A 14,266-nucleotide genomic window follows, 5' to 3' on the forward strand; every position below is an offset into this window, starting at 1 on the left:
TGCAGACTTTGTATTATCTCTTTACAATTTTGCCAACCTTTCTGTTAGATACGGTGTCAATACTATTAAGTCATGTGCACTGAGCGTTAGCTTTTGAGAGCAATTACAAGTTGTTACTGACAGCTGGAAGGTAATGTCATGCGCAGCACATAAGCAGGAAGCTAGATATCTAGCATAAGTGTATATTACTCACTGCTGCAGTTTAGGCTCGGTCACTTAGACTTAACAAAACAGGAAGCTACTGTCAGTTCAGTGTGATGATATCGTTAGTTTCACTATTTCGAACGGTGTTAAATCAATACCCGATTTAAAAGTTTGAGCAAGCTGGTTGAACTAACTTTTTGGGTTGGAAGAGGGTAAGCTGGTTTGGGTGGGTTTTCTGTGTGTGGTGTTTTGGTTTTTTTTAAGTAAAAAAAGGTAACATAATTTCATTTTCCGTTTCAAAGTGAAAAGGGTGATCAGAGTAACTTCAAGGTTTCCTCAGTTCAAACTGGAATGTCCGCTTGGTGTTGTGGCCTTGCTTCCTGTCACAAACTTGCGCTAACGTTGTTGCTTAGTATCTTAAGGCTGCTTTGCCATGTCCCAGGAGTGGGGGGATTTCAAGAACCAGCAAAGCAATTGATATAATTCATGCTTGCTTTATGGAGGGGGGCGGACAGGTAGTATTTTTCAAGTGGTTACTCACTGGAAGGCTGTTGGAAGTATAGCTGTTTGGAAAATTATCTTCGGTGACTGAAGGTGGTGGGCGCAGCTTTATACAAAGGAGAAAGAAGTTTGACGTGCATCTTGGTAATTATCACTGAGAAAATAGAAAAGCGAGTACTGTTGTTGCGTGCTGCCTGGGAAGAAGTGATTCTTAAAATACAAAGGTAAACTGGCGTGGTTTATGTAGGCAAAAATCCACATACTAATTGTTATCGTCTGCTTCTCTTTCAGATCAAAGCAAGTGAATTCTGATATAACTCAACTTTGTTAGAGGGCTTTTTTTAAAAAAAAGTTGATCCACAGTGCATCAGAGCAAGTTACTACTTTACTTTTGAGTGACTTACAGGTGCTTGCCTGCATTGCAATAAAGGACTCATATATTGAGCAAGACTTATTTATCTCTTCATTTTGGAGAGTCTAATAAACTGTTATTACAGTTTCTGTACTGACTTTCAAAGTTTTGAAGTCTAAAAAGACATCTTTAAAAATAAAAACATGAGCACGGCCAGAACAGAGAACCCTGTTATAATGGGTCTATCCAGTCAGAATGGGCAGTTGAGAGGCCCGGTAAAACCCAGCGGGGGCCCAGGAGGTGGAGGCACGCAAACTCAGCAACAGATGAACCAGCTGAAAAATGCCAACACAATCAATAACGGCACTCAACAGCAAGCACAGAGTATGACCACCGCTATTAAGTAAGTGTTTGTATCGACTGCAACAAAAGTAACGTTTGTAAGTCAGGTATGGGAAAGTGTTCTGGGGTTCCCCTTTAAAAAAGTTTTCTTCTGTTGTTTTATGAGTTTGGCGGTTAGAATTCTCCTGTGATGTTCATTATGAAAAGAAAGCTGTATTTCCGTGTGCGAGCTTCCCTCTGACAGCGATCTTTGCAGCATGTTCATTGTGAAAACTGGATTTGACACTTTGCTTTTCAGAACACGTAGCTGCTTGCCAGAGGTAGCCCACTGAGCAGCAGCATCCTGTTTTCTTTGCTCATTGCGAGTGGTATGAGAGGGAAGTTGAGGAGTGGGAAGGAACCAAACTGAAGTTTCAGACAGAGGAGGAAACGCCATCTAGTCTCAGTCCAGTTGTGTATGCGTTTCAGTTGTTTGTTGTGGTTCTTTCTCGTGGTGAGAAATCCTTTAAAGTCGGTTATCTTTTGTGATTGGTCTTAAATAGTAGCGCTTGCTCTCCTTGGTGTAACATTCTGGCTTTAATTCATCAAAGCCTGAGCTGAGATACTGTGGTACCGCTCTGATACCCTCCTACCATCAGACTGGTTTTGGAAACGTGCTAATAAAACGTGAGCGTGCTGGCTGGAAATTCTGAAAGATGTAAAAGACTTGGATGGTGTGGTAATGTGTTCCTTTTCTTTTTTTTCCCCCCGTGGTTCTTCCTCACCCTGAACAACATTCACTTTTATTTTGTTACTCGATTATTTGCAAAGGAAGTGCCAGCTGTTGTCAAAGAGTGTGTAATGGAATACTCGGGTTCCTAAAGTCTGCCTAACTGGTTCCCCCCCCACCCCCAATGGGTTACTCTAAGGAAACCGATGAGTTAAAACTCATCAAAATTCACTCGTGACTTCCGGGAATTGGGGAAAAGGACTTACTCTCCTCTGTACAGTAGCTTCCAAGAGGATGGGTGTCTAACTCATTGAGGGCAAAAGACAACGTTTGATCAGCAAGTGGAGTATGTGTTTATGTAATGTTCTCTGCAAAAGTGTTTGTTATCTGCACGGATTAAGAATGGATGTTCCCTGGGCAAGAGAAACTTTGTTTTTCTTTTAAGTGGTGAAATATTCTCGTGTGGATTTATTATAGCCAGTTTCTGTCATATGACTAGGTCAGTGCTCAGTTTTAAATCTGTGTTCTGCTGATTCAGTGCCCTAAAAATGGGACTTGAATCATGACTGGATAAAGATTTCACAAATTCTCTGTGTGCTTGGCAGACTGCTGATTTTCTCTGTTTACAGTTTCTTGCCTGTTGCATCCTGCTTAGCTTAGAGAAGACTTGAGCTCATATGTGTAGGCGCTTTTAGCTTTCAGGAGGTGAAAATGTTACATGTTCATTGCTGTATCTAAGAAAATAAGAATGCAAAATAAAATTATTAAATCAGATTTTAAAAAAAAATTATTTTTCTTATTTTTGCTATAGACCTGGTGATGACTGGAAGAAGACTTTAAAACTCCCTCCAAAGGATTTGAGAATCAAAACTTCGGTAAGGATGAGTAAATTGTAGGAATAAATAATTAAACAAAATATGTGGGAGAAGCTGCAGTGGCAAAATGTTTGTCCTAAGCAAAGATTCAAAAGCAGTTCAGCGCCTACTGTTTTAACTGAAGAATTAATTTGTTCTGAAACTGCTTGGGAGAGATGCTTTGCTTGGAAAGCTCAATAATGGAGTTTACTGTGGATTTCTTACTTTGTCAGTCTTACAGCATGAGAGTGATTGTCGGCGTCTCTCGCAAGGCAGATCGAAAGATGTTAGTGTACGTTCACAGTGCTGTATTTGGTTTTGAGAGAGCTGATGTTTCCTTCTTCACTGTATGGTATTGCACAGATTAGTGGGAGCACCGAGGTAGTAATGGAATGCACTGTGTGGTCTTCCTGCATAGGCAATCTCTCATTGAGTCAGACCAATGTACAGCTGCGGGTTGTATGACCTAACCTTATGGATGTGCTTTTCTTTTGATTATTCAGGACGTGACCTCCACAAAAGGAAATGAGTTTGAAGATTACTGTTTGAAACGGGAGTTGCTGATGGGAATTTTTGAAATGGGCTGGGAAAAACCATCTCCTATTCAGGTTGTTTACAAACAGACTACTTACAAGCAGCGTTGAATTTTTATAAATTTACTGAAATTCTTTTTCATGCTTAAGCGCTGGACGCTTGTGTTGTGATTTGGGAAAACTGGGACTGTGACTGGTAGAACTTGGTGGCCGTTTGGGGAAGGGAAGAATTTCTAACACTTGACTAAATCGTGCAATGGGTGACTTAGAGATGGGACTGACCTGGGCTTTAGAGAAGTTAACTTGGATTTTCCTTTTCACTTTGGGGGCATTAGTGTATTAATTGTTTGTTCAGTAACATCCTTCACATAAGTAGCCCCGGTGAGAACAGGGCCATTCTGTAAATAATTCTGGAAAACCGAGTTGCCTTAAGCTGCGTGCCTTTGGTTATTACGAAGATAACCATGGCTTTATCGCGTGGCCTTGGCTTTTTTATCGTAAGCCCCTGGAAGGAGCGTAATGGAGATTATGGGAGAGAGATTAATACATTATCGAGTTTACTTTTCTGTCCCTTCATCTTGCTTTTACTTTTAAGGCTTGTTCTATTAAGAACTGTTGATGTGTAAACTTGATGGGGGCAGGGAGGTTGAACTCTCTTTTGATTGCTCTTTGGAGGATTATCATTGACACAGCTCTGCCACTTTATCTCCTTAAGGCATGAGAAAGCTTTGGCTTTTAGGTAATTTGTCTGCTTTGAAACAGATTCTAATTATGCTGCCTTTCCAAAAGGCTGAGGGTTCTTTAGATGTTGCTGTAAGAGGCATTAAAGTGGAAACTACTTGGGGCCTGTGTTTGAACGGCTGAAGTTTCGAAAGGAAAGCCTACTGCTTTTATGAGAAGTATATCACAGGAGCGTGCAGGTTTGAATTACGCGGGCTGAGATGGTTCTGATGCTAAGATATAGGTGGGTGCCTTTTTCCATAGGAGTTGTCTGCTAGTGACTCTTACTGCCTCTTCACTTTTTTTTTTTCCCTAATTTTTCACTTTTTTCCTAATGTGTTGGTATGGGTTTACCGTTCCTGTGGTACCTGATCCCTGGTTCTCTTACGACCAGGATAAGGACTTTTAAGTGGGATATGGGGAGTGGAGCTATTGCTTTGTTGGGGAACTCTTTACTGATAAGTTTAACGCCTTCCTGTTGTGAGCCTGCAATGCTTGTGGGATATTCTGTTCGTGAAACAGTCGGATTTCACGTGACACTGTTAGCGAGGAGAGTTAAATTTGGCCAGCTTCTTTAGCGAGTGTGACTTTTGATTGCTCATGCGCTGTCTGTTGTTGCATTTCAGGAGGAGAGCATCCCCATTGCTTTATCTGGTAGGGATATCTTGGCTAGAGCGAAAAATGGAACAGGCAAGAGTGGAGCCTACCTCATTCCTTTACTTGAACGGCTAGACTTAAAGAAGGACAATATACAAGGTCAGTTGAGATGGATCTCGCTTAGCTGCAGCCAGGTAATGGTGTCGGTTGCGATGCAGCAGACCTGAATTTAAAACTGGTCGGTGAAATTGAGCAGCATAGATTATCTGCTTGTACTTTCGAAGAAAGTTAGTGGGGAGTGGTGGAGGGGAGGTGGAATTTTAAAAGTCCCACAGTTGCCTTCAGAAGCTTGAGATGGAAGATGTCTTCTACGTTTTACTCTCTTGCCCTGGAAGGTGGATTTGGAGTAATAAGCGAGCATGCTAGCTGGGGGACTCGTGTGGAGGGAATGTCGAGGGATGGAGAACCCTTGCACAGAATTTGCCTTCTTGTAAGCAGTTTCTAGGTCTTGTTCAGCATTTCCAGAGTGGAAATGTACCATTTGAAGTGTAGCTTTCATGAAGTCTCTGTCTCCTCTGAGGATTAGTATTTAAGATACAGTGTGTTATGAGTAACTCACACTGATGCTTTTAACTTTCAGCAATGGTGATCGTTCCCACCCGTGAACTAGCCCTGCAGGTCAGTCAAATCTGTATCCAAGTCAGCAAACACATGGGAGGTGCCAAAGTGATGGCAACAACGGGAGGAACCAATTTGCGAGATGACATAATGAGGCTTGATGATACAGGTTGGAGCACTTTTGCTACGCTACAGTTGCTGGTTTTTTTTGTGGCTTTTACGGTGTGGTAGTGGAATTTCTGCTTGTTGTTATTGTTTGTCTGTTACAGAACAGACTACAATATGTCTTGTTCGCTGTTGCTACACTGTCGTTACTCTCTCAAACTGTTTGTATGAAACATGGCCACGAATGCTGGAAACATTGTTTTAGTCGCCTTAACCGTTTGTGTTTGTTTGTTTTTTTTTTCCCCTCTCTCTTCTAACCTTACAGTGCATGTGGTGATAGCTACCCCTGGGAGAATTCTCGATCTCATCAAGAAAGGAGTAGCAAAAGTTGAGCATGTCCAGATGATAGTATTGGATGAGGCAAGTTGCTCACATTAAATGTTTTGGGATTTTAACACCAAGTTAAAGCAATGATGTGTCTCGGCGAGTCTTCTTGTTACGCACAGCAACAAATCAAACTTTGCTTAGAGACACTATAAGGTTATAGCTCACCCGTTTCTTGGTATTTTTGAGAAGGTATTTTGGAGGAAGAATTTTTTTTGCATGTGAATCCTGTATGAAAACAGCCTAGGAAGATTTGACTTTCCTGTCTTCTTCGCTATTCCTGAAGAATAGAGTAACTGTACTGAAATGAAGGAATGCATTTTGTTTGGTTTCAGTTTATAATGAGCGAGCTGTGCTTGCCACATAATTGTATATAAAACTGATTTATGAACATTTATGAAGCGTACAGGCTTCTGAGTGAGAGCTTGAGAAAATAATTGCGTGAAAGCTCTTGGATGAGTCTGATAAGAACCCTGATAACTTTTTAATTTAGATTACATTTATTTTTCCTGACTTTGATTCCATTTAAATCAAAGGGCTGAAAACCAAGAGAGGGTAAACTTCCTTTTACTCATGAATACTGTCTCCAGTAGCTAAATCACACATCTTTTGGAGTGTGGACTGTGCTCCAAAGGGGATGGACCCATCATAAGAGCAAGGAGAATGCTCCTGGTGTCTTGGGTTGGGTTTTGTTCGTGGTTTCCTGCACGCACAGACCCGCCCCCCCATGTGGTACTACCAGAAGACTGAAATCTTGCCCCATTGAATTAACTTACTCTTTATTACTTCTGTTTTTACAGGCAGACAAGTTGCTGTCTCAAGATTTTGTTCAAATAATGGAAGACATTATTCTCACGCTACCTAAGAACAGACAGATTTTGCTCTACTCGGCCACTTTCCCTTTGAGTGTACAGAAGTTCATGGTGAGTGCAGATGTATTCACATAGCTACGATGATGGTGATGTTGCACATGAAATGTGTGAATGAGTGGCGCGTAGCTGTTAGTGCTCGGGGTTTTTTTAACACGTCCAAACTTTACCGCTTTAATCTAAGTTGGCCTAAATCGAGGACAGAAGTTTGAAAATAATTTTTGACCTACAGTAACTTCAGTGGGAAAGCTAGGTATGGATAGTTCTTGCCTATAAGGTACTGTTTTCCACTTTGTACATTAGTCACATGCCATCTGCACTGATTTGCTTCCGGAGGGCGCTCCTGTGCGACCTGCTTGGTCGCCTTGGGTTTATAAATAATCCTTTGTTTTAAGTAATCTGTTTTCTGTATAGCCTGAAGAGCGAGTGGCCTGGTAGCGCATTCTTACCACGGAGGAAGTTAAACGTGCTACGGAGTGGCAAGTACTTACGTTGTTTTGCATCTAGGTATACCGGCTTTATCCTTATCTATTTTTCAGAATTCCCATTTGCAGAAACCCTATGAGATTAATCTGATGGAGGAGCTGACCTTGAAGGGAGTTACCCAGTACTATGCCTATGTAACTGAGCGTCAGAAAGTACACTGCCTCAATACGCTGTTTTCCAGGGTAAGCAGTAGGGCTGAGTCAAGAACATACAGAAGATTTTCTCCTTTCGGATCCAAGAATAAGACTGAGGGTGGCAAGGATGGCCTAACGACACTTTTTCGTTGTCAAAGTGTGCTATTTAGTGGAAGCTAAAAATACGTGCTTCTTGTCCTGCACCTTTGTGTTACAGAACTTTGTTACTTGTCTCTCCTGTTCTACAAAGATACATACTGTGTAAATTACCAGCAGTATACCTGCTTTGCTTGCTTTCTGGAGGGAGTTTAGACTTACGTCTTGGATCATTTGTTAGTCAAATGCTGCACTTACCGAGCACACGTCTTATATGTTCAGCTCCAGATTAACCAGTCGATCATTTTCTGCAACTCCTCTCAACGGGTCGAATTGCTAGCCAAAAAGATCTCCCAGCTGGGCTATTCCTGCTTCTATATCCATGCTAAAATGAGGCAGGTGAGTATGAAGTCTACAACAGTTTATTCCATGCCACCCCGAGCTTTACTGCATAGCTGAAGTAAGTCTTGTGCTTGCTTTAAATGTGCATGTTCTTTGAAAACTGAAACATGTATTTCTTTGCTATAGAGTTGTTTTTAGACAGCTCCTCCCAACCTCTTTCCAGACTATTAAAGGTAGCTGGTAAGTTGGTATTTAAGAGTACTTCAGGTCAGGTGAATTCATTAGTCCAGTGTAAGCACAGGCCGTGGCCAGAAGGCGTGGTTCTTACTGCTGCTGCCTCCATGTGCCAGCGTGGGAAGCCATGCTAGACCACACAGTGTAACTGACACAGATGAAAATGAGCCCGATTTAAAACAAATGACAAAAACCCCAATACTCGGCCAGTTGAATGCCCTGCATGGCTTTGCAAACAGTAAATCTTGCACTGTGACTGCAGAGCAATCTGAGAAGTCAGGGAGGTGGCTTTGATGAGAGCTCTCGGCGAAAACCACGACTGGTATATGGCGACTGAGGGTCTCTGTCCTTGATGTAGATGGTGAAAAATGCCAGCGCAGCTTTGCTAGTGCAGAGGTTTCTGTTAATTGTATGTTAGCTCTCGTGTCCTCTGGCTTCATACTCGTAATTCCCTTGTTTTCAGCAAGTATACTGAAAGATCTCAGAAGGTTGAAGAGATGCATGTGAAACAGTAGTACTGTAAAATATTTTTTTCCTGTTATATATAAGCTAGAATAAAATCAAATGAAAGCTTCAGAGGAAATCTAGCTTGCTGTTCATGGAACGGACAGGTAATGCCAATGCAAACCAATAATTAAGAAAGCAGAAATAGAAGTGATGTCGGTATTGAGAGCAGCGAGATAGGCAAATGGGTTCCTTGAAGTCTTGATTTTTGTATGGTTTTGATCAGTCACTAGATGATCTTTGTGGCAAAAGGCAGTTATGCTTGTGTGGAGAACTTCAGCTTGTTCATTCCTGCCATTAATTTCACTCCTTAACAGTGATATTACTTAAACTTTCTGTGGCCCAAAGTGACTTGTTTGTGAGAGGAGAGTCTTCGCAGACAATTGACTTGTCTCACCCCTCATTCTGAATCGGTAGTGAAAAACACTCCACACTGGAAAATGAAGTTACTGCTGGCCTCAGTTTTTAAGGGAATAAATAAAATGTGTATTGAATTTGACTGAGGGCTGAGGAAAGGTGATGGTCAAAATATCAGTTTAACTTTATTGATGTGGGTTTCATGTAATTGTAGCTTGAGAGGCTCTTATTCTGAGATGGCTTTGATGCAACTGTAGGAACCTTTAAAATGCAGTCAGTTAAGTCTTTGTCTAAAAGTGGTACCAAGGGCCCCTCTGGTAAATTCTTTAGAATATACGGGTAAGAAGTGCTAAACGATATGGCCTAGCAACTTCATTTGACTCAGCAGTTCTCACGTGATTGAAGCTCAGTGTTTGTAACTTGAATATACCTGAAAGTCACAACTGTTTGTTTGTTTCCTTTGTTTATCTATATACAATTCTAGGAGCACCGCAATCGTGTGTTCCACGACTTCCGAAATGGCTTATGCCGCAATCTTGTTTGCACTGGTAAGAATTTGTAAACGCTTTCCTGTTTCTCAAGGTTGTGATAGAAAGCGGATTAGCTGTTAGCCCAGGTATAATAGATCACTTGATTTGTAATAAAACAAAACGGTCTGTTTTGGTAAGATGCCTTTGTCAAGCCTGCATGTAGCATGCCTTTAGGCATGTAAATTTTTGTCTTTTGTGACAAACAGTGAAGGTGTAACTTGCTAACAAATTGGTTTTCTGTGATGGTATTTTCTGCACCAGTTATGTTTTCTGCATATTTTCACACGTGAGTGTTCTCTGAGTTGGTGGGACGTAAGCTTTACAAAATACCGGTAGAACTGTGGCTAGGATCCCCCGAGTAAGTTTTACGATTCTTTAAGTGTTTATAGCTCATATTTTCTAAATACTGTAATAATTTTGATTGGCCTGTATATGATTCGAGCTCTCCATTGTACGGCCCGTTTGAGATCTGTCTGGTGATCACCACATGCGTCTGGGTCGTCTTAACAAAAATCACCAGAAGAGGAATAAAAATAGTTGAGCTAGCGGGATGTAGTTCAGATCTCAAGTCTGTTGTGACATTGGCAATGCAGAATCATGTGTGAGGAGATGCTTCTATAAGAAGACCTGCTCAGAAATGGCCTAATGTGGCAAAGACTAGCTTCGTGCTAATTGCCTTTTTGACATGGACGTGCAGATCTGGTGTTTTGGTCATTCTTCTTGTATTATTCCTGTTTATAATGGATAAAGAGCAGGAAGACATCGTAACAAAATTGTATGTAAACTGTCTTTCATACAAGGGAAGCTTCTATCTGGAAACTAGTGCAAGCCAATGTTAATCATTGTTAAATCTTTCCACCTTAAATACTGTCAGCATATGATTGCGTTGAAATAGACTTTCTTCACGATCTGGATTGTCTTTCAGATCTGTTTACCCGAGGTATTGATATCCAAGCTGTGAATGTGGTGATAAACTTTGATTTCCCGAAGCTGGCGGAGACTTATCTCCATCGTATTGGCAGATCAGGTGAGAGGAAAAACTGTCTTTTAGGTACAATTTTGCTGATGGCTGTGATGTTTCTTAGGCTTGAATTGGCTTCTGTTTTTTATTACTGTATCTGAGAATTATTTTAGGTAGCTTTGATTTTTCTGACGTTTATTTTTGAGTATCCTCTCAGATGGTTATCCTCACAAATACCCGAATAAAGAGCTGTTCGCTTGAAGCCAACCTGAACAGCCTAATGGTGGGGGGCCGGAGCATGTTTTGCTTTAATCTCGGGAGACTTACTTATGCTCCTGTTTGCAGTTTGGGAAAATTCTGTACTGAAAACCTAGCTTCCATGGTGTCTTAAGCGTAGTTTTCCTCTGTGTGTGTCCCAAGGTACGTTTCTGTTGTCTACACATGAGTAAAGCGTACCCTTAAAGGCAGTAAACAAAGGAACTTGGGTGTGCTTGAACTTTGTGGTTCAGGCTTGTTCAGGAGCTCTGTTATTGAAGAAGGGCTGGACTTGCGTAATGCGGTAGCGGAAGACTTTTTGGTCGTGAATAATGAGGAGTTTTGGTCAGAGCATTTCGAACCTCCTGGGTTTTCTTAATCGTACAGCGGTACGAAACTCCTTAACGAAGACTGATGTGAAAGTTGTAGAGACCTGTGGCGGGGTCTAGATTTCTGTTCATCGTCAGGGAGCGATGTTAGTAACTCCACAGTCTGCAGACTTTTTCGGTCAGCCTTCTGTTACTCAGTTCAGTGGGGTTTTTTTTGTTCCCCCCCAGGTCGCTTTGGTCATCTTGGCCTGGCCATCAATTTGATCACCTATGATGATCGGTTCAACCTGAAAAGTATCGAGGAGCAGTTGGGAACTGAAATTAAACCCATACCAAGCAACATTGACAAGAGCCTGTATGTGGCAGAATACCACAGTGAACCTGTAGAAGATGAGAAACAGTAAACATGTGCGTATGTAAATGCCTTCCTGAATAGAGAAGTTGTGTTGGATGAAAGAGGAACTGATGTGTGAATGCTGCTGCAGGGGAAGAGGGAAACCGATATGCCGGAGAGGCTCCGAATGTGAAAACAAGGGTTTGAAATAGGGTCTCAGTGCAAGGAATTCTGTGGATGTGCTGAAGCTGGGAGGGGAAGATGAGTAATTTTTAGTTGTTTTAATTGAAATGCTGACCATATGCTAAGGAGACCAAAAATGGGGGAAAAGGAGGAGCGGGGAATAGTGATTGGAGAGGCCAGGATGGCTGCTGGTAGCCTAATGAATTCTTTCTGTATTGCTTAGCTAAAATGAGAAATTGGTGAGGGGCAGAGACGAAGGTGGTCCTCGAAAAGGTGAGGAGACAAAATGGATAGCTTTGAGAACAGAGCACCTACAGAAGAGCCTCAGCAGCTCGCCGGTTAGAAGGAAGAGGTTCAAGCTAAAGGTGCTGCATCTTTTGCATCCTTTGGTTCAGAGAACCTTTGCAAGTAAACATAGGTAGCAAAGCTGTAATTCACCTTTGCTGCCACTCGAGGTCGTCTACGTAGGCTCATAAGGAAATGAGGTTTCACTGTCGGAGACTCCTGAGTGTGCCCTTTCTGATCATTGTCTCAGGAAAAACTGATGAGTCCCTTTGTAAAAAGAAAACTCACCGTGGATTGCAGTCAAGCAGAACAGCTGCAGGATGATGTTTGATCTGGTTTTAGTTAAGATGCTGTATAATGCAAGATCAGACACTGCACAGTTCGGGTTGGAAATCATTCTTTTGTGTACTCCTCTTGGAGATTGTGAATTAGAAAGACAATCCCGGTGAAGCTGCTGAAGTTCTTCTTGGGTGACAAAAAACCCCAAGTGGCCATAGAAGCAGACTGCTGGGCAGCGTTAAAATGAACCTCTGTCCCTTCTTCGAAATCATTCAAGGAGAGAGCCCTAGCTGGTCACGCTAAGCTGACTTGCAGCCTCTGCTGTGCTGGCTGAGTTTTTTCTGTGTGTTAGAAACAAATAAATGAAAAAAAAAACAAAACACAGAACCACCCCGGTGATGAACTTGGAAAAGGCTCTTGGGTGGCTTCCTTAAGGGGAATGCTGTGACCTTGCCTGAGAACCGTTTGCCACTTCATAAAGGACAAGAAACGAGCAGGTAGTCATGCTCCATAGGTATCAGAGGGCGTTAGCAGCGCCTCTTTCTGTGAAGCTGTGCTTGAGGTTGAGCTCTTCCAAATGCCCTCTGCTTTTCCAGGGCTGCTGCATAGTCCATGTGATTCATTACTTAGGTTCTGGTTTTGCTTAGAGTTGATTTAACTGTGGGTGTTGTGGTTGTGGTTTTTTTTGTTTGTTTGTTTTTTAGGCTTTGATTACGCATGCCAGAAGGTGAAGCCCTTTGATCCAGATCTGTGACACATCATTTCTTTGGGGATACCCTTCTCTTTGTGGGTTTTTCTTCATCTTTTCATTTCGGAACTATGAAGACTAAAGAGCTCGGCCTTTTTTTCTTTTTAAATTTGGCGACAAGGAAGAAAGAAGATAAAAGGAGGAATGTCTTTTTGTTTTTCCACTTGTTTGCACTGTGTGCTGATTGAACATTAGTTGCACTAACTGCTGGTTTTAAATTTTTTTTTTCTTTGGGCGGGAGGGGCAGCAAGGGAAGAAGAGAAACCCTGAAAAGAGAAGAATCTTGATGAACACGAGCTTGTCTGCGATTTCAAATTCTTCAACCATCGACTGAGTGCATTTCAACTTCTCCCTGGTTACTCATCCGTTTTTAAGCTAAAGAGCTTGTTACTTATTCGTGCAAAGTGCCTTATGCTATGAGACCATTCAGAATATCACCTTTCCGACACAGCCCGAGAAATCAACAGCCGTTTTTGGTTTCAGGTCAAAGTTCCCCTCTCTTCCCCCTCTCCTCCTCCCCAAGTACCCAAGCCCAGGGCTGAGAGGTGAAACGTATTGGTAATACTTTTTTCTTCAACTTTTTTTTTTTTTAATTGGAGGAGTTGATATGCAACTGCAGTTCACCCACACTGTAAATACCTGTATTTAAAACGCAACCAACGTAAAATCTGGGCTGATTAGGTGCAGCATCGTAGCTCCAGAAGGAAAGAGTAGCCTGTCATCCTTTGCAGGAGCCATAAGAAAAGCCCTACGCTCTAGCAGAACACTAAAGACTGGTTTCCATAAGAGTCTCCATTAGTAGTTACAGCACTTGATATGTAGACTTGTTTCAGAGCCATGGCCCTCTTTCCTCTGGTGCAGTGTGTCCCATAGAAAATCAGATGTGTATATTGTACAAACTTTGTAAATACGATTTTTTTTTTCTGTTTGGGTTCATATATAACTTTTTCTTTTGTGATGAAGGTTGCTGGGGTTAAAGGGATTAGAGTGATTATGGGAGCAGCTAAAGATGAGAGGGGCTCAGTTTTCTGCAACACTAAACAATGAGAATTGCTCTGACCTCTGTGAAGAGCGGGCCTCTGCAAGCGTCCCTTGTCAGGGTGAGTTTGCTCTGGTGCTCGCAACACTGTCCTTGTATGGAAGAGATCACTTGTGGGGCTGTGAGGCCTCAAAGTCCATAGCTCAGCCTGTTGGGAGAGGCTCTTCGATTTCCCCCTTAGAAACTTGAGGAACTTGGCAAGCTCTGAAGGGGGCCATGATCTGCGTCCCACCATGGCGTGGGGGAAATCCAGCGGGTGTCAGTGTTGCTGAGCAGTATGTGCATAAGGCGTGGATTTGGGTTTAAGAGGAACCGTAGAAAACCAATTTACATGCATAAACTGACAGTTCTGGAGCTTTGTGGGACTGATTTACTTCCTGCAGCATTGTGCATTTTCTGCCCAGAGCGGCCTCTATACAGACTTGTGAGCAGGTAAGGGCAA

At 42.1% G+C, this 14,266-nt stretch overlaps 1 protein-coding gene across 2 annotated transcripts; it reads left to right on the forward strand.

Moving 5' to 3' along the window:
* The first annotated feature begins 935 nt into the window (after positions 1-935).
* On the forward strand, positions 936-13,256 carry DDX6 (DEAD (Asp-Glu-Ala-Asp) box helicase 6). 2 transcript variants are annotated; one of them, XM_009695405.1, is made up of 13 exons: positions 936-1,400; positions 2,860-2,923; positions 3,406-3,510; positions 4,782-4,911; positions 5,393-5,539; positions 5,801-5,895; positions 6,660-6,782; positions 7,268-7,396; positions 7,727-7,843; positions 9,366-9,429; positions 10,337-10,438; positions 11,185-11,364; positions 12,742-13,256. In XM_009695405.1, the coding sequence occupies exons 1-12, from the start codon at positions 1,201-1,203 to the stop codon at positions 11,358-11,360; spliced, it is 1,452 nt and encodes a 483-aa protein (XP_009693707.1). In that variant the 5' UTR covers positions 936-1,200; the 3' UTR covers positions 11,361-11,364; positions 12,742-13,256. The 2 variants fall into 2 exon arrangements, with proteins under 2 accessions (XP_009693707.1, XP_009693705.1); XM_009695403.1 differs by lacking the exon at positions 12,742-13,256 and having other exon boundaries at positions 11,185-11,510.
* The last annotated feature ends 1,010 nt before the right edge of the window (positions 13,257-14,266 follow it).

This window comes from Cariama cristata, unplaced genomic scaffold, assembly GCF_000690535.1.
Source record: "Cariama cristata isolate BGI_N322 unplaced genomic scaffold, ASM69053v1 scaffold40712, whole genome shotgun sequence".
In the NCBI taxonomy this organism is placed as follows: Eukaryota; Metazoa; Chordata; class Aves; order Cariamiformes; family Cariamidae; genus Cariama; species Cariama cristata.